Source organism: Bos taurus, chromosome X, assembly GCF_002263795.3.
Source record: "Bos taurus isolate L1 Dominette 01449 registration number 42190680 breed Hereford chromosome X, ARS-UCD2.0, whole genome shotgun sequence".
NCBI lineage: Eukaryota > Metazoa > Chordata > Mammalia > Artiodactyla > Bovidae > Bos > Bos taurus.
Window position 1 is genome coordinate 39,953,392 of NC_037357.1, and position 22,449 is coordinate 39,975,840.

Sequence of the window (22,449 nt, forward strand, 5' to 3'; positions counted from 1 at the left end):
TATCTGTATTTTAGCAATATGAATTTTAGCCACATAGCATGATTGGCAACTAAGACTCCTAGAACACAGCCACCTGATTTTGATAACATGTTATTTTTCTTGTCCTAGACTGATTCCAGGACATCAACTATTGAAATCTACAGTGAGATATAACTTTCTAGGAACAACATAATTCCATTCCCCTTCCAAAAAAATCAATGATTTGTGATTTCAAAATTTGGCTAAGATCATTAATCTTGTAGTCTGGATTTCCCACTATAAAGGCAAGCAAAACAAAAACCACATTAAAGATTATGTCCCACTGAACCTCATATTACTTTGGCTATAATTTGCAATCAAAATTTTAAATTTGTGGAAGAAATAGTGCAGTGTGATAAAAAAAAAAAGTTTTATCATGCTATTTCTCCATTTGCTTGCTCTGAATGTCAACAATTGTGATGTAATATAATGTGTCTTGATGTACAAACTGATGATTAATATATCAATCATGAAACATGGAATTACTTGCCTGGTTCGATTGCTGAAGATTTTAAACATCATCTCCAGGAGTTTGGAAGTGAAGCTGAATTATCCAAGCTACACTCTGAAAGGTATCCAGGGAAAGAGATTGTCTTTAATACTCCAAACAGCAACAAGCAAAAACACTCTAGTTGATTTTTTGAAAAATATTCACTAATACAGTGTTGTTGAGAAAATAAGTATAAATATCCATCACTCTGCTTAAAAGTTAGATTATAATTTTAATAGGTTTTTATGTTGACTATAATCATGTTGTTTCACTACTTTAATCATTAAAAATTTATTTTTGCTGTAATTATGTTTCTTTTTCTATAAATACTGAAAAATAAGGTTGTTTTTTTTTTTATATTTTTACCTCTCAAGAATGTCAGTTCTTTATACTCCCTGACATTTTGGAAAAAACATGCTGGTATTTCTTATGTAATGAAATGTAATTCCCATCATATGAGAGTAGAGACAAGGATTTAAATAGGATATTTTGAAAGATTTTAATCTTAATTTTGAAACTACAAAGGAAAATATACAACACTATAGTCACAGCTAGATAGATCTGCATTATTTCTCTGGCATTAATTTTCTGAATACATTCCATTGCTTTGAGTAATTTGCAGTTAAACATATTCTCCACAATATGTTGATCAACCAATTTCCTATACAAATGACTGAATGCCTCAAACTGGGTGTACATATTTACTGAGGAAGGAATGATGTGTCTTAATTTTATATTGTATTTTTTAAGCTGCTTATGATTTACTAACAATACTAATAAAAGTTAAAGAAACACACAATTTTGTGTGACAAAAAGGGAGTATAAAGGACCCTTAAAATTATTACATAACAGATGTTTCCTGGCTTCTCATTCAAATGCTTCATTGTGTATCATCTTACCTTGCAAAGTGAGAATAGAATTTGGTCTATTATGTATATACATTAAATTAGTGTAGTATTTGAAGTGTTCTTTGGTGTAAAGGTATTTACAAGTGGTTTATGATTTATTTAGCATTTAGAATTAGTGTAATTCTTATATATCTGACATATAGGCATTTTTTTAAGATGTCTATTAAAAGTTAGCATTTGCATTTACTCAGTACAAATCTCTGGTACCTCCATTAATATCAAATTCCTTGAACATACTTGCTATTTGGTGTTTTAAATATAACTTAGTTAATGATAAAGATTGTGATTGTAGCTCTTACTGGTAATGAGAAGTGTCACGTAAATTACAATATTATATTGCAATACTTATAAACAACTTGTAGAAAAATACTTAAAATTAAATTTTACCTTTGTGAAAGTTATTCATATAGAATAATCTTATAATTCCTCTCCCACTTCTTAAATGAAATATTTGAGTTTAATTACAATCATTTCAAGGAATGTGAAAATTGAGCCAACTCATTATACCCTTAGAGTCAAGGCCCTGCAGGTACCAAGATGGTGTACTAAGAGTAGGAGTTTCGAAATTCCATAGCCTCAGTTTAATTGTAAGTAAAGTGATGAAACCCAAGAAAATGAATTAATACTTCACATGTCCCATGATCAACTACTGGGGCTTCATGACCATTTGTACATATAATTATTATAAAAGAGCATTTTAAATATTAGAAACATTCTGTGAACTAGAGAACACTTCATTTTTCTTCTACTTCTGTGAACATTTCCTTTATGACTGTAATAAGGAAAACTCCTAATTACTCCTTTGTATATATGAAGATGAAAATGTCTTGAAACAGTTATTTCAGTTCAGTTCAGTCGTTCAGTCGTGTCCCACTCTTTGCGACCCCATGAATCACAGCACGCCAGGCCTCCCTGTCCATCACCAATCTGATTTCGGTGTTGACCATCTGATGATGTCCATGTGTTCTTCTCTTGTGTTTTTGGAAGAGGGTGCTTGCTATGACCAGTGCATTTTCTTGGCAAACCTCTATTAGTCTTTGCCCTGCTTCATTCCATATTCCAAGGCCAAATTTGCCTGTTACTCCAGGTGTTTCTTGACTTCCTACTTTTGCATTCCAGTCCCCTATAATGAAAAGGACATCTTTGTGGGGTGTTAGTTCTAAAAGGTCTTGTAGGTCATCATAGAACCATTCGATTTCAGCTTCTTCAGCATTACTGGTTGGGGCATAGGCTTGGATTACTGTGATACTGAATGGTTTGCCTTGGAAACGAACAGAGATCATTCTGTAGCTTTTGAGGTTGCATCCAAGTACTGCATTTCAATCTCTTTTGTTGACCATGATGGCTACTCCATTTCTTCTGAGGGATTCCTGCCCGCAGTAGTAGATATAATAGTCATCTGAGTTAAATTCACCCATTCCAGTCCATTTTAGTTTGCTGATTCCTAGAATGTCGACATTCACTCTTGCCATCTCTTGTTTGACCACTTCCAATTTGCCTTGATTCAAGGACCTGACATTCCAGGTTCCTATGCAATATTGCTCTTTACAGCATCAGACCTTGCTTCTATCACCAGTCATATCCACAACTGGGTATTGTTTTTACTTTGACTGCATCCCTTCATTCTTTCTGGAGTTATTTCTCCACTGATATTCAGTAGCATATGGGGTGGAGAGGTCTGACAGAATGTGTTCCACTGGAGAAGGGAATGGCAAACCACTTCAGTATTCTTGCCATGAGAACCCCATGAACAGTATGAAACAGTTATTTAGAATCCCTTAACAAAATTTCTCAATATTTGTTTGGGTGTCATCTTTGTAAAAGATGAAAATAGAAATTATTTTGAAAGCTGCTAGTGATCCCATCTCACAGAATACTATTTCTGTGAGAAAGGAACTTCTGAAATGATTTCTTTCCTGCTTTTTGTGGCTAAATATTTACCCATATAAACTAATGATGATCGAGATTTAACAGTATTTAAAATTCGGCCATTGATGAAAATGGATCCTGCTTTTGATTATTGACTACCCTTGGTCTGTCCTTTGCTTATGCTTGAAGAAATAATATTACCCTTTGAGAATAGTATGGACATCACTGAATCTATTTTTCACAATGGCCAGAGAGAACAAAAATATGTACTTTTCTAGTTGATTCCTTCTTTGTCAGTTGCTTTGCTGACACTTTTAATTTAATCATTGGTGTTCTTACATGTTTGCCTTACAAGATCTCAGATATTTTCGCATCTATTGTGTTGCCATTAATGGACTCCTAGAATATTCTCAATGAAGTGTCCTTGATGGTCTCTTTGGTTCATATTCTAGCCAGTGAATAGAGAAAACTGAAGGAAACCAAATCTTAAGACTAGTCATCAAATAAACTTTTATGGACTATCTAATTGATTAACTAGAATATGCTGTATAACTTCACACCTGGAAGCACTCAAAGGACTATTACTTTCTTTTGATTAAAATCCACAGAACATAAACTGAAAAATAATATTGCTAAATGCAATTCCTTATTTTTCATTAAATATAAAAGATTATTTTTACAAGTAGAATAGTTTTGCCATAATATATTTATAAGTTACTTTTATTTTCGATGACTTAAATTGAAAATCTTATAAAACAATTTTCATTCTATCCATTCAATTCAGTTCAGTCACTCAGTCGTGTCCGAATCTTTGTGATACCATGAATCACAGCACGTGAGGCCTCCCTGTCCATCACCAACTCCCGGAGTTCACTCAGACTCATGCCCATCGAGTCAGTGATGCCATCCAGCCATCTCATACTCTGTCATCCCCTTCTCCTCCTACCCTCAATCCCACCCATCATCAGAGTCTTTCCTAATGGGTCAACTCTTTGCATGAGGTGGCCAAAGTACTGGAGTTTCAGCTTCAGCATTATTCCTTCTAAAGAAATCCCAGAAAGCATCAATTCTTTGGCACTCAACTTTCTTCACAGTTCAACTCCAACATCCATACATGACCAAAGGAAAAACCATAGCCTTGACTAGATGGACCTTTGTTGGCAAAGTAATGTCTCTGCTTTTCAATATGCTATCTAGGTGGGTCATAACTTTCCTTCCAAGGAGTAAGCCTCTTTTAATTTCATGGCTGCAGTCACCATCTGCAGTGATTTTGGAGCCCAACAAAATAAAGTCTGACACTGTTGCCACTGTTTTCCCATCTATTTCCCATAAAGTGAGGGGACCAAATGCCATGATCTTCATTTTCTGAATATTGAGCTTTAAGCCAACTTTTTCACTCTCCACTTTCACTTTCATCAAGAGGCTTTTTAGTTCCTCTTCACTTTCTGCCATAGGGTGGTATCATCTGCATATCTGAGGTTATTGATATTTCTCCTGGCAATCTTGATTCCAGCTTGTGCTTCTTCCAGCCAAGCGTTTGTCATGATGTACTCTGCATATAAGTTAAATAAGCAGGGTGACAATATACAGCCTTGACGTACTCCTTTTCATATTAAGAACCAGTCTGTTGTTCAATGTCCAGTTCTAACTGTTGCTTCCTGACCTGCATACAGGTTTCTCAAGAGGCAGGTCAGGTGGTCTGGTATTCCCATCTTTTTCAGGATTTTCCAGTTTATTGTGATCCACACAAAGGCTTTGGCATAGTCAATAAAACAGAAATAGATGTTTTTCTGGAACTCTCTTGCTTTTTCCATGATCCAGCAGATCTTGGCAATTTGATCTCTGGTTCCTCTGCCTTTTCTAAAACCAGCTTGAGCATCTGGAAGTTCATAGTTCACATATTGCTGAAGCCTGGCTTGGAGAATTTTGAGCATTACTTTACTAGTGTGTGAGATGAGTGCAATTGTGCAGTAGTTTGAGCATTCTTTGGCATTGCCTTTCTTTGGGATTGGAATGAAAACTGACCTTTTCCAGTCCTGTGGCCACTGCTGAGTTTTCCAAATTTCCTGGCATATTGAGTGCAGCACTTTCACAGCATCATCTTTCAGGATTTGAAATAGCTCAACTGGAATGCCATCACTTCCACTAGCTTTGTTCTTAGTGATGCTTTCTAAGGCCCACTTGACTTCACATTCCAGGATGTCTGGCTCTAGGTCAGTGATCACATCATCATGATTATCTGGGTCGTGAAGATCTTTTTTGTAGAGTTCCTCTGTGTATTCTTGCCACAGCTTCTTAATATCTTCTGCTTCTGTTAGGTCCATACCATTTCTGTCCTTTATTGAGCCCATCTTTGCATGAAATGTTCCTTTGGTATCTCTAATTTTCTTGGAGAGATCTCTAGTCTTTCCCATTCTGTTGTTTTAGTCTATTTCTTTGCATTGATCACTGAGGAAGGCTTCCTTATCTCTTCTCGCTATTCTTTGGAACTCTACATTCAGATGTTTATATCTTTCCTTTTCTCCTTTGCTTTTCACTTCTCTTCTTTTCACAGCTATTTGTAAGGCCTCCCCAGACAGCCATTTTGTTTTTTTGCGTTTCTTTTCCATGGGTATGGTCTTGATCCCTGTCTCGTGTACAATGTCACGAACCTCATTCCTAGTTCATCAGGCACTCTATCTATCAGATCTAGGCCCTTAAGTCTATTTCTCACTTCCACCGTATAATCATAAGGATTTGATTTAGGTCATAATTGAATGGTCTAGTGGTTTTCCCTACTTTCTTCAATTTAAGTCTGAATTTGGCAATAAGGAGTTCATGATATGAGCCACAGTGAGCTCCTCGTCTTGTTTTTGTTGACTGCATAGAGCTTCTCCACCTTTGGCTGCAAAGAATATAATCAGTCTGATTTCGGTGTTAACCATCTGGTGATGTCCATGTGTAGAGTCCTCTCTTGTGTTGTTGGAAGAAGGTGTTTGCTATGACCAGTGCATTTTCTTTGCAAAACTCTATTAGTTAATCTTTTATGTATAATTTTGTTTTCTCAGCTGAACATCCTGTTGACGTTATCAATGAGGAAATTTACAGTTTAGAATAATTTTTTAAGTTGAATTTGGATTCAATCAATCATTATTTTGTACAATATTTGCTAATCTAATTTTAACACAAATTAATACTGCCTCATTTTACAATTTTGTCACCTGCATTAGTCACAATTAATTAGATTTTGTAATTGTGCTTCTAGTTAGGTGTGATATGAAACCTCATGGCAACTGAAGTGCTATAGGACAAGCAGATTTTAGTAATCTTATATGAACTTGGGCAATACTCTGTAAATGTTTCCTGTAGGTGCTTTTGTGTAATAGACATGTTTCTTAGATTTTCCTTAGTTTTGTGTACTTTAAATATTTAGATTTCTAGCATACCCAAGGTTCTCATGATATTATGAAGCTGTATGTGTTGTATATAATTATTTTTCAAAAGAACTACTGTGCAATGTGTTTTTTTCATGCATTATGGATGCTCATATTATAACACCTGTGGCCTTATATGGTATTTGAATTAGGAGCAGACTTTTTAAAATTGTAGCATAGTCATATGCCTTTATTTTTATTGGACATATAATACTTATTTGTTGTAGAAAAATCTAGTAAATCTTAGATAGATCTTACATGAAGAATTTTTAAACTATTTGTTTTTATTTCAAGCTATTCCAGTAAGTTTTTCTTTATAATTCAGTTGGTAATTCTGTTGAACCTTTAAAAGTGGTGCACTTTAAAATTAAAGAAGTATTCTATTCTTTTTTTTTTCCTCTTTTTACATCCTGTTATTATTTTATTTTATTTTTTAACTTTACAATATTGTATTGGTTTTGCCATATATCAACATGAATCTGTCACAGGTATACACGTGTTCCCCATCCTGAACCCTCCTCCCTCCTCCCTCCCCATACCATCCTTCTGGGTGAGAGGGTGGGATGATTTGGGAGAATGGCACTGAAACATGTTCTTTTTTTGTGATAAACTATACATGCAGGATTTTTTATAAATAGTGGTGATTGACTCAATTATTATGCATATTGTTTATTTTTATTGATGCATGATTAGACATTTATTAAATAGCAGAGTCTGACTAGTTGAAGATATAATAAAGAGGCATGCTTTATATCTCAACTGTGAGACTAATCTCCCCTCAGTGAGAATATCAAGTCAATGAAAAAGCTTTTTCGATAAAAAGAATGCCATCTAATTACCTTCCATAAGTTCCCTTAGAATGAACAACCAAGTTATATAATTATTTCCAAAAAGTCTCATAACCAACTCTTGCCTTTTTCATATTCTAGATATTCTCAGTTAAAATTAACTGTCCCTTTATAAGTGATTAATTATATTTAATTATCTACACATACACTGTACTACCCAATTAGGAGTAAGTGTTTTTGTGAAGTAAAAACACGTCACATTCTATTTGGTTTCAGATAGTCAAATTGACATAATAATGAAAATGAAGTATCTCAATGGATATTCTAGAAATATTTGCACTTTTATCCCTTGTCTTGGAGCCTTATATTTATCAATTATTCATTGATTTATTTCATAAAATGTTCTCTTTGAAATACACCTTTGAAGCATTTTCATTGTTTTGTCTTAATACTTGATAAAACACATTAGATAGCAAAATAATGGTTTCGTTAGATACTTAGAGAAATTTTGAATAATACCACTTTTACCCTATTTGGTTGTTGTTAGAAGTAAATGAATATACAATACTGGTGAAAAACTTTTTCAGAAATCCAATAATAAGCATTAAAATATATTTATTTGTCTTATTACATATCAGTTCTAACCTCAGTTTCAAAATGCAGATCTTTATTACAATAATACTTTAAAACTAAACAGAATTGCTCATAAATGCTATCACCTTAAACAAAAAAGTTTCTAGTAATACAAATATAGAGCTCAAATAGTTGTTCAGTATCACAGCCTTGAAGTAATTCAACACAACCTCACACATACACACAAGTCTCATATTCAAGCTGAGAAAAAACACACAAAAATGAAATTGCATGGACTCTGGAAAACTAATTTATGAACTCTTAAATGAGAGACTATCTTATTATTATTTTTTAATTTATCTTATTATTAATTTTATTTGATCACTCATTTGGAACTATGTATTGGGTGCCTTTCTTGTAGATAATTATATACATTATTTATGATGTTCAGATTGAATAATTACCTTTTTTTTTTCACATAAATATAGTTATTCAAGAGAAGGTGCTGATTTTTCTTCCAGATAGGTATCATAGCTTTATCTATGTGTTGCCAAAATATCTGGAGCCAAAATGCAGTTTTTCATTGAACATGGGTATATTTTGTCTATCTGATAAAACTGTTTGACTCTATAAAGATCCAGACTTTAGTGCTACAAAATATTATTTTTTCATTTTAAATAGGACAAAAAGGGACATGATATATGAAGTTATCATTATCTGAATCTAAAGCAATTGATAACATTTAACAACAAATTGATAACATTTAACATTTTATTTATTTTATTTCATTTAACATTTATCTAGAGCAATTGATAACATTTAACATTTTAAACAGGACAAAAAGTGGCATGCTATATGAAGTTATCATTATCTGAATCTAGAGCAATTGATAACATTTAACAACAAAATTCTACACGGTGCTACAACTCTGTTTTACGTACATACATTTTAGTTGGTTCCAAGACTATACACACATTTATTTCAAAATGCACGCAAATTGTAGAAATGATGAGGTACATACAATGAAGTCTTTTTAGATGTGGAACTTGAAAGACAGTCATATCGAACTCTTAAAATTGAGAGACCTAATTGTGAGTCTAGAAGAAAGTTCATTTTAACTTGATGTTTATGTAATTCTTATACAGTGGGAATAAAATGGATTACGGTATGTATAATAAGTACACACATTTTTGCGTTCATGTGTTTGTCAAATTTTTAGCAGAAAAAAACGTAATATAAGCATAAAGACAACTTGTTCAAAGATCATGCATCTACATTGACAATGTTATTCTCTCCTCTTTTAAACTCATGCCTCACTTCCAAACTTTAATTATCCTTTATCCCTTATATCATCCTACACAGCACCTTTTATTTAATAAAACTCCTGTCATATCCAGTGCATTTTGAATACATGCTTATGTGGTTTGTTATTTATTTATTTATTTATTTTACTTCCAAATTGCTTTGCCTCTAATGTAACTGCAGTGCATCTCTTCATAAAGTTTCCTTGTTTTCTGAAGGCTCACAGATCCAGTAACATTAAATTATACATGAAAAATTAAACTTTTTCCTAAGTACCTGTGCAGATTCTACTTCTTTTGCACACACAAAAAAGCTAAGATAAATTTGCCTTCAGTAATGGTCAACTTTTACTCGGTTGGCATAACTAAAATATTTACCAAACAATTAATTAAAATAATCATCTTTATTTGAATTAACACCTTATTTACTTTTAATATCTCTGAGACAAAAAAAAGACATAAATGACTCTTAGTGCTCTATACAATGTCATATTTTCAGTTTCATGAATCTGCCACTTTATGGGTTTATATAGGCTAAGATATGGATTTGCCATAATCATATACATGCATACATAATTATTTATTAATGTGTATACACACATATACTTTATAAACAGCTCAGTGCAGACTATTAATTGACATAAATTTTGGAAATATTTGTGAGAATAGGTTCAGTTTTTAGACTGGGTGATGTGTGTAATTATCATTTCTGCTTTTGAATGGAGTTAGTATTAAGAACCAGAGAAGGCAATGGCACCCCACTCCAGTACTCTTGCCTGGAAAATCCCATGGATGGAGGAGCCTGGAAGGCTGCAGTCCATGGGGTCACTGAGGGTTGGACACAACTGAGCGACTTCACTTTCACTTTTCACATCCATGCATTGGAGAAGGAAATGGCAACCCACTCCAGTGTTCTTGCCTGGAGAATCCCAGGGACGGGGGAGACTGATGGGCTGCAATCTATGGGGTTGCAGAGTCAGACACGACTGAAGTGACTTGGCAGCAGCAGCAGCAGTATTAAGAACTACCATTGTAGACAAGTTGTGTAAAGTAACATTAAAATTGTGAAGATTAAAAGTACAAGAGCCATCATAAACAGTCATTCTTAAAATTTTGTTTTGGCTTTGTTATTTGTAGCTGTAGTTTTTAAAAAGGAATAAACAGGTTTTTGTGTAAATATGTTGGAATGACTATTATAGAGCATCTTTAAACTGGAATACATGTAATTACTAACACTGGTTGTTTGATGTATTTTTCAGTGCATAAAGTATGTGTAAATCTGTATAAGTGAAATACCTATAAATAAAATTGTTTCTGCATTGCAATAACATATCTTTTGATATTTTTTGAAGTGCTTGTTGTCAGTAGGGTCTACCAATTTCATTAACATCATCAGGGATCCTAAAATAATTTTTAGTACATTAATATCTTGCAGTTTGATGTTATAACTCATTATCTGTGTTGTGTTAACTAGAACTTTATATATTGGCATCCCTGGTCACTAATATTGTGAGATAACTGATTCAAAGCAGTGAAGTAGATTGAAGTGACTCATATTCAACTGAAGTTTTAGTTTTGTGCATTTTATTGTACTCAAATTCTTTGAACATTGTTAATATGATACCATTTACTAACTACTGTTTTTCTTAGAACATGCTACACATAATGGAGTTTACAACGAGCTCAAATGAGGTTAAATATTTCTCAAGCTTCTACTATAGCAAAGAAATGTAGAGAATGATAGTGGTTATGGTGAGGGGTGGGGTTTTAAGGGGTAGATATGTGGAACAGTCAAGTTTATCTCTTGTTTTTTATTAGTGTAAAAAGTCTCTTGCCCAGCAAGTTTAATGGAAAATATGTTAAAAAAATTTTTCAGTTTTTCTGGTGCAGAAAATCCCTGAATATACAGTTTTTTTTAAGAAAAAAATTAAAATGTTTTATTGTAATAATTAGAAGGGTGTGTGTGTGTGTGTGTGTATCACTACTAGAGTATCTTACATGCATTAGTTGTTCATTCCAAATTCCTTGAAATTGGAAGTGAGCAAGCATATTTACTTAACCTATTTCAGGAAGAATCGTAAAGTCATCAACAGTTTTCAGAGTCACACCCAAATAGCAACCACATATTGTTGATCTTGCCTCTAAAATACCTTGGACATTTTAAAAGCCTTTCCACTTACTTATTCAGGTTTTCATCAGGAATTACTGATTCCACTACTAATAGTTTGGCCTGCTTCCTACTTTCATTGGTCCAAGTTATTTTTTATCCTGTACCCGAAACACTTTCCTAAAATACGGATTTGATCAAGTGAAGTGAAAAAAGTCCCCTTTCAGTTCAGTTCAGTCACTCAGTCGTGTCCAAACCTTTGTGACTCCATGGACTCGCAGCACACCAGGCCTCCCTGTACACCATCAACAATTGGAGTTTACTCAAACAAATGTCCATTGAGTTGGGGATGCCATCCAACAATCTCATCCTCTGTCCTCCCCTTCTGCTCCTGCCTTCAGTCTTTCCCAGCATCAGGTTCTTTTCTAATGAGTCAGTTCTTTGCATCAGGTGGCCAAAGTATTGGAGCTTCACCTTCAGCATCAGTCCTTCCAATGAATATTCAGGACTGATTTCCTTTAGGATGGACTGGTTGGATCTCCTTGCAGTCCAAGGGACTCTCAAGGGTCCTCTGCAACACCATCATTCAAAAGAATCAATTCTTAGGCACTCAGTTTTCTTTATAGTCCAACTCGCACATTCATACATGACTACTGGAAAAACTAAAGCGTTGACTAGACGGACATTTGTTGGCAAAGTAATGTCTCTGCTTTTTAATATGCTGTCTAGGTTGGTCATAACTTTTCTTCCAAAAAGCAAGCATCTTTTAATTTCATGGCTGAAGTCACCATGTGCAGTGGTTTTGGAGCCCCCCAAAAATAAGTTCTGCCCCTTTTCCACAGTTTCCCCATCTATTTGCCATGAAATGATGGGAGCAGATGCCATGATCTTAGATTTCTGAATGTTGAGTTTAAGCCAACTTTTTCACACTCCTCTTTCACTTTCATCAAAAGGCTCTTTAATTCTTCTTCACTTTCTACCATAAAGGTGTCATCTGCATATCTGAGGTTATTGATATTTCTCCCAGCAATTTTAATTCCAGCTTGGGCTTCATCCATCCCAGCATTTCTCATGATGTACTCTGCATATAAGTTAAATAAAAAGGGTGACAATATACAGCCTTGACATACTCCTTTTCCTATTTAGAACCAGTCTGTTGTTACATGTCCAGTTCTAACTGTTGCTTCCTGACCTGCGTATAGATATCTCAAGGCAGGTCAGGTTGTCAGGTATTCCTACCTCCTCAAGAATTTTCCAGAGTTTGTTGTGGTCCACGCAGTCAAAGGCTTTGGCATAGTCAATAAAGCAGATGTTGTATATCGGATAAAACCTTAATTACTCTATTTTTCAAAGATTTTACATGTTTAATCAGATATACTTGCTCATCCTTATCTTCTACTACTCCATGCACCCAAAATTTTTGTCATACCTACTACTTCTTGTTCCTTGACTGTAGGTTGCACTTTGGTACTTCCATTAAACTGAATGACTTACCAGAATTATGTTGAGCACTTCCTTTGGTTAAGATACTTCTGTGAGAACAACAAAAGTAATTAACCCATTGTCAGTGAAGTAGAAGTGTAATTGTGGAGATAATGTTAGAAAACATACCTTTAGGAGCAGAAAGAATATGATAAAATGAAAGAATGTTACCTGTGATTTTATTAAAAATGAAAGAAGCCTGGATGGTACGCTTTCTTCAATATCTTTCTTATTTCTTAACATTAAACTAGTATAATCCTTATAAAATGCAAAGTCTCAGTAAATGACTAAATCATATAACCTTTCAAACAGTAGCTTCCAGAAACTATTTCCAAAAAAAATGATATTATATCATTTTTATTCATTATTCTTAGAAAGATTTTAAAGTATTTAACTCAGTTAAATTGATTCTTGTTACATTTTCCATCCATGAGTTGCACTTAAAATTATAAGTGGGAAATTTTAACCCATTGGTCTTAACAGCATCCAGATACCAGAGAACCACATACTGCTTTTAGGTATTTTAGCACAAGGAGCATCTCAATGTGACATCTCTTATAAATGCAGTAAGAAAAATGTATTCTTGTCCTCAATAGAAAAACTTTTTCCATAGTGAATTGTAGCAAACAGATATTGAGAACTCTAGTTAAAATGTGCTTGTATATTCATAAAAACTGTCACCAAAATATTGAGATGAAATGGTTATCACAGATAGAGCTCATTTTATCACTTTCCCCTCAATACTGAAAATCAAAGTTATCAAAATGTGAAAACAGGACAGATGGAGAAAGCCGTGGGATATCAAGTGTAGCTAACATCCAAATTATAATGTGGTAGAGCTACCCTGAAAACTCAGAAACTACATATCCCTTCCCAAAATTGATAGTGTATTACACAAATATGCATACACATAAACACATACACGTCTTTAAGGAATGCACTTCTTGCACACGCACTGAAAGCAAATACACCACCTACTTCCTAGAAATAGATGAAAATGAACCAGATAGTTCTTGAATTGGTATGTTTTTTCTTTGGTTCTTATTATGACAGAAAATAATCTTTCTAAGTTGCATGCAGGAAGCATCCTTGGAGACTGCGGTTTTGTTTTGGCTAGTTTTCTTTCATATTGTTGCTAAGCAGCCTTATATCAGGATGCTGGAATGCCAAAATTACTATAAAACATTTCCATACTAGTTGGTGATTGTTAACAAAATTTCATTAATTATTTTACCTTTTTGTGTAAAGGAAATGAACGTCACCATGAGTAGAGAAGTAATGTTTTGTTAGCTCATTTATAATTACTGAGAGTTTTCCAGCTATACCAAGTAAAATAAAAAACAATTACTAACAATCTTAAAGTCAGTAGCTATTTTCTTCAAAACACACACCTTGGGAATGTAGAGCCAATAATAGAATAGGGTAATAAATTGGAAGATTGGATATAAAGATAAGGCTAAGGGATTAATAACAGGAAAAGCTTGCAAGAGTAAAACATTGCCACATTTCTAGTGAACGAACTTTCCCTTCATATTTGTATGGTTTTTAATATCGTATTTTTGAAGTTCATCTTAATGTAGTCCATATACCAGAGAACCACATTCTGCGTTTGGGTATTTAACAAAAGGAGCTTCTCAATATGACATGGCCCTGGGAAGATAATCATTATCATTCATAAAATACACCCTCCCTTTTCTTTCATTTGCTAAAGTCAAAATGTATTTGTTACTCTGATTTATTTTGGGGGAACAATCCTATCTAAAATCAATCTAACTCAAATATTACCATCAGTTCAGTTCAGTTCAGTCGCTCAGTCATGTCCAACTCTTTGCAACCCCATGAACTGCAGCACGCCAGGCCTCCCTGTCCATCACCAACTCCCAGAGTTCACTCAAACTCATGTCCAACGAGACAGTGATGCCATCCACCCATCTCATCCTCTGTTATCCCCTTTTCCTCCTGCCCCCAATCCCTCCCAGCTATATGCCAAATCTGCCTTAACTATAATCCTACCACAACTGTCTTTGGGCTTGTGTGTGAAATTTTAAATTTCATGGTGCATTTTGCTTTTCCTGGAGAAAAATTCCATATCCCCTCTCATACGAAAACCGAAACCTGTTAATAGAGTTGTCAACATTCTCTTTCTTCTTCAGATTGGTCTGGCTTATACATTTTAGTATTAGAAAACCCAAGTTGAAAAGCTGAAAGCTGGTTCTTTGAGAGGATAAATAAAATTGACAAACCATTAGCCAGATTCATCAAGAAACAAAGGGGAAAAAATCAAATCAATAAAATTATAAATGAAAATATAAAGATCACAACAGACAACACAGAAATACAAAGGATCATAAGAGACTACTATGAGAAATTATATGCCAATAAAATGGATACCTTGGAAGAAATGGACAAAGTCTTAGAAAAATAGAACTTTCCAAAACTCAACCAGGAAGAAAAAAAAATCTTAACAGACCCATAACAAGCACAGAAATTGAAACTGTAATCAGAAACCGTCCAGCAAACAAAAGCCCAAGACGAGAAGGCTTCACAGCTAAATTCTGCCAAAAATTGAGAGAAGAGATAACACCTATCCTACTCAAACTCTTCCAGAAAATCGCAGAGGAAGGTAAACTTCCAAATTCATTCTATGAAGCCACCATCACCCTAATACGAAAACCTGACAAAGACACCACAAATAAATAAATAAACTACAGGCCAATATCACTGATGAACGTAGATGCAAAAATCATTAAGAAAATTCTAGCAATCAGAATCCAACAACACATTAAAAAGATCATACATCATGACCAAGTGGGCTTTATCCCAGGGATGCAAGGATTCTTCAATATTCACAAATCAATCAATGTAATTCATCACATTAACAAATTGAAAAATAAAAACCATATGATTATCTCAATAGATGCTGAGAAAGCCGTTGACAAAATTCAACATCCATTTATGATAAAAAAAAAAAAAAACCCTCCAGAAAACAGGAATAGAAGGAACATACCTCAACATAATAAAAGCTATATATGACAAACCCGCAACTAGCATTATCCTCAATGGTGAAAAATTGCAAGCATTTCCCCTAAAGTCAGGAACAAGACAAGGGTGCCCACTCTCACCACTACTATTTACCATAGTTTTGGAAGTCTGGCCACAGCAATCAGAGCAGAGAAAGAAATAAAAGGAATCCAAATTGGAAAAGAAGTACTAAAACTCTCACTGCAGATGACATGATCCTCTACAAAGAAAACCCTAAAGACTCCACCAGAAAATTACTAGAGCTAAGAAATGAATAAAGTTGCAGGATATAAAATCAACACACAGAAATCCCTTGCATTCCTATATACTAATAATGAGAAAATAGAAAGAGAAATTACGGGAAAATTTCCATTCACCATTGCAACGAAAATAATAAAATACTTAGGTATATATCTACCTAAAGAAAGAGAAGACCTACATATATAGAAAACTATAAAACACTGGTGAAAGAAATTAAAGAGGACAATAATAGATGGAGAAATATACCGTGTTCATGGATTGGAAGAATCAATATAGTGAAAATGAGTATACTATCCAAAGCAGTTATAGATTCAATGCAATCCCTATCAAGCTACCAATGGTATTTTTCACAGAGCTAGAACAAATAATTTCACAATTTGTATGGAAATACAAAAAAACGTCGAATAGCCAAAGCAATCTTGAGAAAGAAGAATGGAACTGGAGGAATCAACTTGCCTGACTTCAGGCTCTACTATAAAGCCACAGTCATCTAGACAGTATGGTACTGGCACAAAGACAGAAATATAGATCAATGGAGCAAAATAGAAGGCCCAGAGATAAATCCATGGACCTATGGACCTCTTATCTTTGACAAAGGAGGCAATAATACACAATGGATTAAAGACAATCTCTTTAACAAGTGGTGCTGGGAAAACTGGTCAACCACTTGTAAAAGAATGAAACTAGAACCATTTCTAACACCATACACAAAAATAAACTCAAAATGGTTTAAAGATCTAAATGTAAGACCAGAAACTATAAAACTCCTAAAGGAGAACATAGGCAAACACTCTCTGACATAAATCACAGCAGGATCCTCTATGACCCACCTCCCAAAATATTGGAAATAAAAGCAAAATAAACAAATGGGACCTAATTAAACTGAAAAGCTTCTGGACATCAAAGGAAACTATATGCAAGGTGAAAAGACAGCCTTCAGAATGGGAGAAAATAATAGCAAATGAAGCAACTGACAAAGAATTAATCTCAAAAATATACAAGCAACTCCTGAAGCTCAATTCCAAAAAAATAAACCACCCAATCAAAAAATGGGCCAAAGAACTAAACAGACATTTCTCCAAAGAAGACACACAGATGGCTAACAAACACATGAAAAGATGCTCAACATCAGTCATTGTCAGAGAAATGCAAATCAAAACCACAATGAGTTACCATTTCATGCCAGTCAGAATGGCTGCTATCCAAAAGTCTACAAGCAATAAATGCTGGAGAGGGTGTGGAGAAAAGGCAACCCTCTTACACTGTTGGTGGGAATGCAAACTAGTACAGCCACTATGCAGAACAGTTTGGAGACTCCTTAAAAAACTGGAAATAGAACTGCCATACGACCCAGCAATCCCACTGCTGGGCATACACACTGAGGAAACGAGAACTGAAAGGGACACGTGTACCCCAATGTTCATCACAGCACTGTTTATAATAGCCAGGACATGGAAGCAACCTAGATGTCCATCAGCAGATGAATGGATAAGAAAGCAGTGGTACATATACACAATGGAGTATTACTCAGCCATTAAAAAGAATACATTTGAATCAGTTCTAATGAGGTGGATGAAACTGGAGCCTATTATACAGAGTGAAGTAAGCCAGAAAGAAAAACACCAATACAGTATACTAACACATATATATGGAATTTAGAACGATGATAAAGATAACCCTGTATGCGAGACAGCAAAATAGACACTGATGTATATAACAGTCTTTTGGATTCTGTGGGAGAGGGTGAGGGTTGGATGATTTGGAAGAATGGCATTGAAACCTGTATAATATCGTATGTGAAATGAATCGCCAGTCCAGGTTCAATGCATGATATAGGCTGCTCTGGGCTGGTGCACTGGGATGACACAGAGAGATGGTATGGGGAGGAAGGTGGTTCAGAATGGGAATCATGTGTACACTCGTGGTGGATTCATGTTGATGTATGGCAAAACCAATACGATGTTGTAAAGTGATTAGCCTCCAATTAAAAAAAAGAAAAAAGAAAAAAACATCAACAAACAAACAAACAAACAAAAAAGAATGAAACTCCAAGTTGACAATCATGTATGGGCATGGGAGATGTTTGACCCGTTGACAGAGACTTGTCATGTTAACATACGTTGGAAGTATGTGATAGGCCAACCCTCCCCATTTTCTGGCCCCATGTTTAGATAAGAACATGTGTCTTGCCTTGTATCTATCTCTGTCAATCCAATAAGAGAAAAAGCCTCAGTTACTTAGACAAATTCTGGACTAGTTGGTCCTTTCTACCCTGGAAAATAAGTCTTTGACCATCCTGTCCTTATAATACTCTTCATAACACTTAGTAAAACCACTCTGTGATGTACTTCAATCAAATCACCTGAACTCTCTTATTCCCTGAGCAGTGAACACTGCACTTATTGTAAGGTAAATATGCACTGTATGGAGAGTAAAGTTCATTTACCCACATAACCTGCTGTTTTGAAATTACATTTTTCACACTGAAAGAAGTATAGTTTTCATAGCTAAAGCAATAAGGTACTTGAGTCTAGTGAAAAAGAGCTCGAGACACAAGGAGAGTGTGCTAGTGCTGAAAAAACTAAAAGCTTAACAGGAAAAGAAAAAGAGGCAGTAGTAGCCAGAGGGTTAAAACTAAAACCATGGCTTTCAAGAATAAGGATGAATGATCATTCTCATTCATTCAGCCATTAGATAGTTACTGAGTACACATTTTTCATAAGGCCTTACTACAAGGATAGGTAATGCCTGTATTTATCCTTAAGGAAAGTAGTTCAATAATAGAAGATATGTATGCAAATGATGTGTTACCAAGTGGACCACAAAACCAGTACTCTTATACATGGTAATAAATTTAAAAAATACTTCTAATTTTTTTCAGAAAAATAACTGTTATATCAGAAAGTTTTGTGTTAACTGGTATTTGCAGTATTAACTGAGGTATAGATACAGCTACTTCTCTAATTAAATCTAACTGGTTAATTTAATAATGAGAAATGTCTTTATCATACACATTCCCAAAGAAAGTACTTACATGGATTTTTAAACTTTCTCTTTTTATCTATTTGTTTTATTGGTAAGATTTGAAATTTTGATATTTTGTTCTTGTCACTATGAAGTAAGTATTGGGTTATATAGATAATTGAGCATTTCTTAATTATGGGTTAGTGCCATTTGGCTTCTTAGTTTTCATTTTCTTTCTACATTTCCAAACGCTTTCCCAATTTAAACAAAGTAGACCATAGATACAAAAAAAAAAAAAATATGGCTTTCATGCTAAGATTTCTTCAATTTCATCAACTTATATATTCATTAATTTGCCTCTCTCTGATATGCCTACAATTGGCCCTTCTACAAATGACCATTTGTACAGTTTTATCTATTCATCCCACAAGCCTTTACTTTTTCTATCTTCTTTGGCAGAAACATCAAATAGTCATTTTTGCTCCCCTCAAGGTTTCCCTTTGCCGAAAGGAATCTAATAGTCCAGAAAGATCTCCATATAGGTTGAATTTCCAGAGATATCTAGATCTATATAAAACTCATGTTATAGAGTTAATACAACAAATTTAAATCCTAATTCAAAAAGAAAAACTAAGAAGACAAATATTTTCTTCTAATGATAAATTTTTTGTTTTGAACTTGGATAAATATTTTACTTGAATTATTGAAAATGCTTTCTAGCTCTTCTTTTTATATTATGCTAATCAATCTAATTCCCAGATCTGTAGTATTTCTGATAACCTTTATGAGCTGTATTGTTACATCTGGGATATGCTTCTATTTCAGAAATAATGAATCTTAAATATCATGTGATATGCTACAATACAATTCTACAATATCCTTTTACAAATGATCATTCCTAAAGTTTCCTAAAGTCTGCCTGTATTATTTGAAAGATGGTGGAATCAAGGGCCAGAGAGAGAACTTAATGAGCACCTATTTTATGTCAGGCAGTGTGCTCAGTTCAGCTCAGTTCAGTCGCTCAGTCATGTCCAACACTTTGCAACCCCATGAACTGTAGCACGCCAGGCTTCCCTGTCCATCACCAACTCCCAGGGTTCACCCAAACCCATGTCCATCAAGTCGGTGATGCCATCCAACCGTTTCATCCTCTGTCGTCCCCTTATCCTCCTGCCCTCAATCTTTCCCAGGATCAGGGTCTTTTCAAGTGAGTCACCTCTTCATATCAGGTGGCCAAAGTATTGGAGTTTCAGCTTCAACATCAGTCCCTCCAATGAACACCCAGGACTGATCTCCTTTCGGATGGACTGGTTGGATCTCCTTACAGTCCAAGGGACTCTCAAGAGTCTTTTCCAACACCACAGTTCAAAAGCATCAATTCTTCGGTGCTCAGCTTTCTTTATAGTCCAACTCTCACATCCATACATGACTGGAAAAATCATAACTATGACTAGATGGACCTTCATTGGCAAAGTAATGTCCCTGCTTTTTAGTATGCTGTCTAGGTTGGTCATAACTTTCCTTCCAAGGAGCTAGACACCTTACATATGATAGTTCATTATCTCAGAGTAAGTGGCCAAGATAGGATCTGTGGTTAGATCTGATTAACTCTCAAGTTTTCCTTGCTCTCTACTTAATCACATCTGGCATATCTATGGCTCCCACAGCTCTTGCTCTGAAGCTCATAGTTCCTTCACTTTTATCACCTTCTTATCAAATTTCTCCTCTGGTGTCCAAATCAACACCCAATAAACCGATGTAGATTTTCTCCATTATCTTTGCCCTTTTCTGGATGCATGCTCATGTATTAAGCTAAGATAGATGATATTTAAATGATTTTTGTTGCTAGATTTCATAAGGTTGGCAGGCAACAAGTTCATTCTGAAAACTATGGTGCATAATTCTTTCTGAACAGGTCAGTTGGAAAAATGCGAATAGCATAGACAAAGAAGGCTCTCTTCCATCTACGTGCACTCTCAGTATATGAACGACCAAATAAACTTTGAAAACAGCAGCTATTCAAAAAGTATTTAATCAACTTGAACTTTCTCCACATAGTTCCTTTTTCAATTTGCCTTTGCAATTTTTAAAATACAGTATGATTCTAATGTCCTGCAGTTTGGTAAGCTACAAGATGAGTTTGAAAGAGAAGGGTATAAATGTATGTTACCAAATATGTTAATTTCTATATCAATTCATAATAAAAATGAACATAATGCATTCAGTATAGTTATGAATTTCTAATTAAGCTGATGAGACATATTAGAGATAAACAAAAATATATATCAAATATGGACCACCAAATAGCTATTCAGTTCAGTTCAGTTCAGTTCAGTCGCTCAGTCGTGTGCGACTCTTTGTGACCCCATGAATCGCAGCATGCCAGGCCTCCCTGTCCATCACCAACTCCCGGGGTTCACCCAGACTCACGTCCATCGAGTCAGTGATGCCATCCAGCCATCTCATCCTCTGTCATACTCTTCTCCTCCTGCCCCCAATGCCTCCCAGCATCAGAGTCTTTTCCAATGAGTCAACTCTTCACATGAGGTGGCCAAAGTACTGGAGTTTCAGCTTTAGCATCATTCCTTCCAAAGAAATCCCAGGGCTGATCTCCTTCAGAATGGACTGGTTGGATCTCCTTGCAGTCCAAGGGGCTCTCAAGGGTCTTCTCCAACACCACACTTCAAAAGCATCAATTCTTTGGCGCTCAGTCTTCTTCACAGTCCAACTCTCACATCCATACATGACCGCAGGAAAAACCATAGCCTTGACTAGACGGACCTTTGTTGGCAAAGTAATGTCTCTGCTTTTGAACATGCTATCTAGTTTGGTCATAACTTCTCTTCCAAGGAGTAAGCGTCTTTTAATTTCACGGCTGCAGTCACCATCTGCAGTGATTTTGGAGCCCCCCCAAAATTAAAGTCTGACACTGTTTCCACTGTTCCCCCATCTATTTCCCATGAAGTGATGGGACCAGAAGCCATGATCTTCGTTTTCTGAATGTTGAGCTTTAAGCCAACTTTTTCACTCTCCTCTTTCACTTTCATCAAGAGACTTTTTAGTTCCTCTTCACTTTCTGCCATAAGGATGGTGTCATCTGCATATCTGAGGTTATTGATATTTTCCCGGCAATCTTGATTCCAGTTTGTGCTTCTTCCAGCCCAGTGTTTCTCACGATGTACTCTGCATATAAGTTAAATAAGCAGGGTGACAATATACAGCCTCAACGTACTCCTTTTCTTATTTGGAACCAG

At 35.0% G+C, this 22,449-nt stretch overlaps 1 protein-coding gene across 6 annotated transcripts in view; it reads left to right on the forward strand.

The window, feature by feature from the left end:
* Positions 1-22,449, forward strand: part of LOC538674 (protocadherin-11 X-linked) — an 801,970-nt gene that overhangs the window by 110,378 nt on the left and 669,143 nt on the right. For 2 of the 6 annotated variants that reach the window (XM_015461543.3, XM_015461542.3), the window contains one exon: positions 109-10,690. The exons of the other annotated variants lie outside the window; for them this stretch is intronic. Coding sequence is in view for 1 of the 2 variants with exons in the window: in XM_015461542.3 (XP_015317028.1) it covers positions 109-153 (45 nt within the window). In the remaining variant the exon portion in view is untranslated. Of the gene's footprint in view, positions 1-108; positions 10,691-22,449 lie in introns of those variants that run through there. 6 annotated transcript variants of the gene reach the window in all.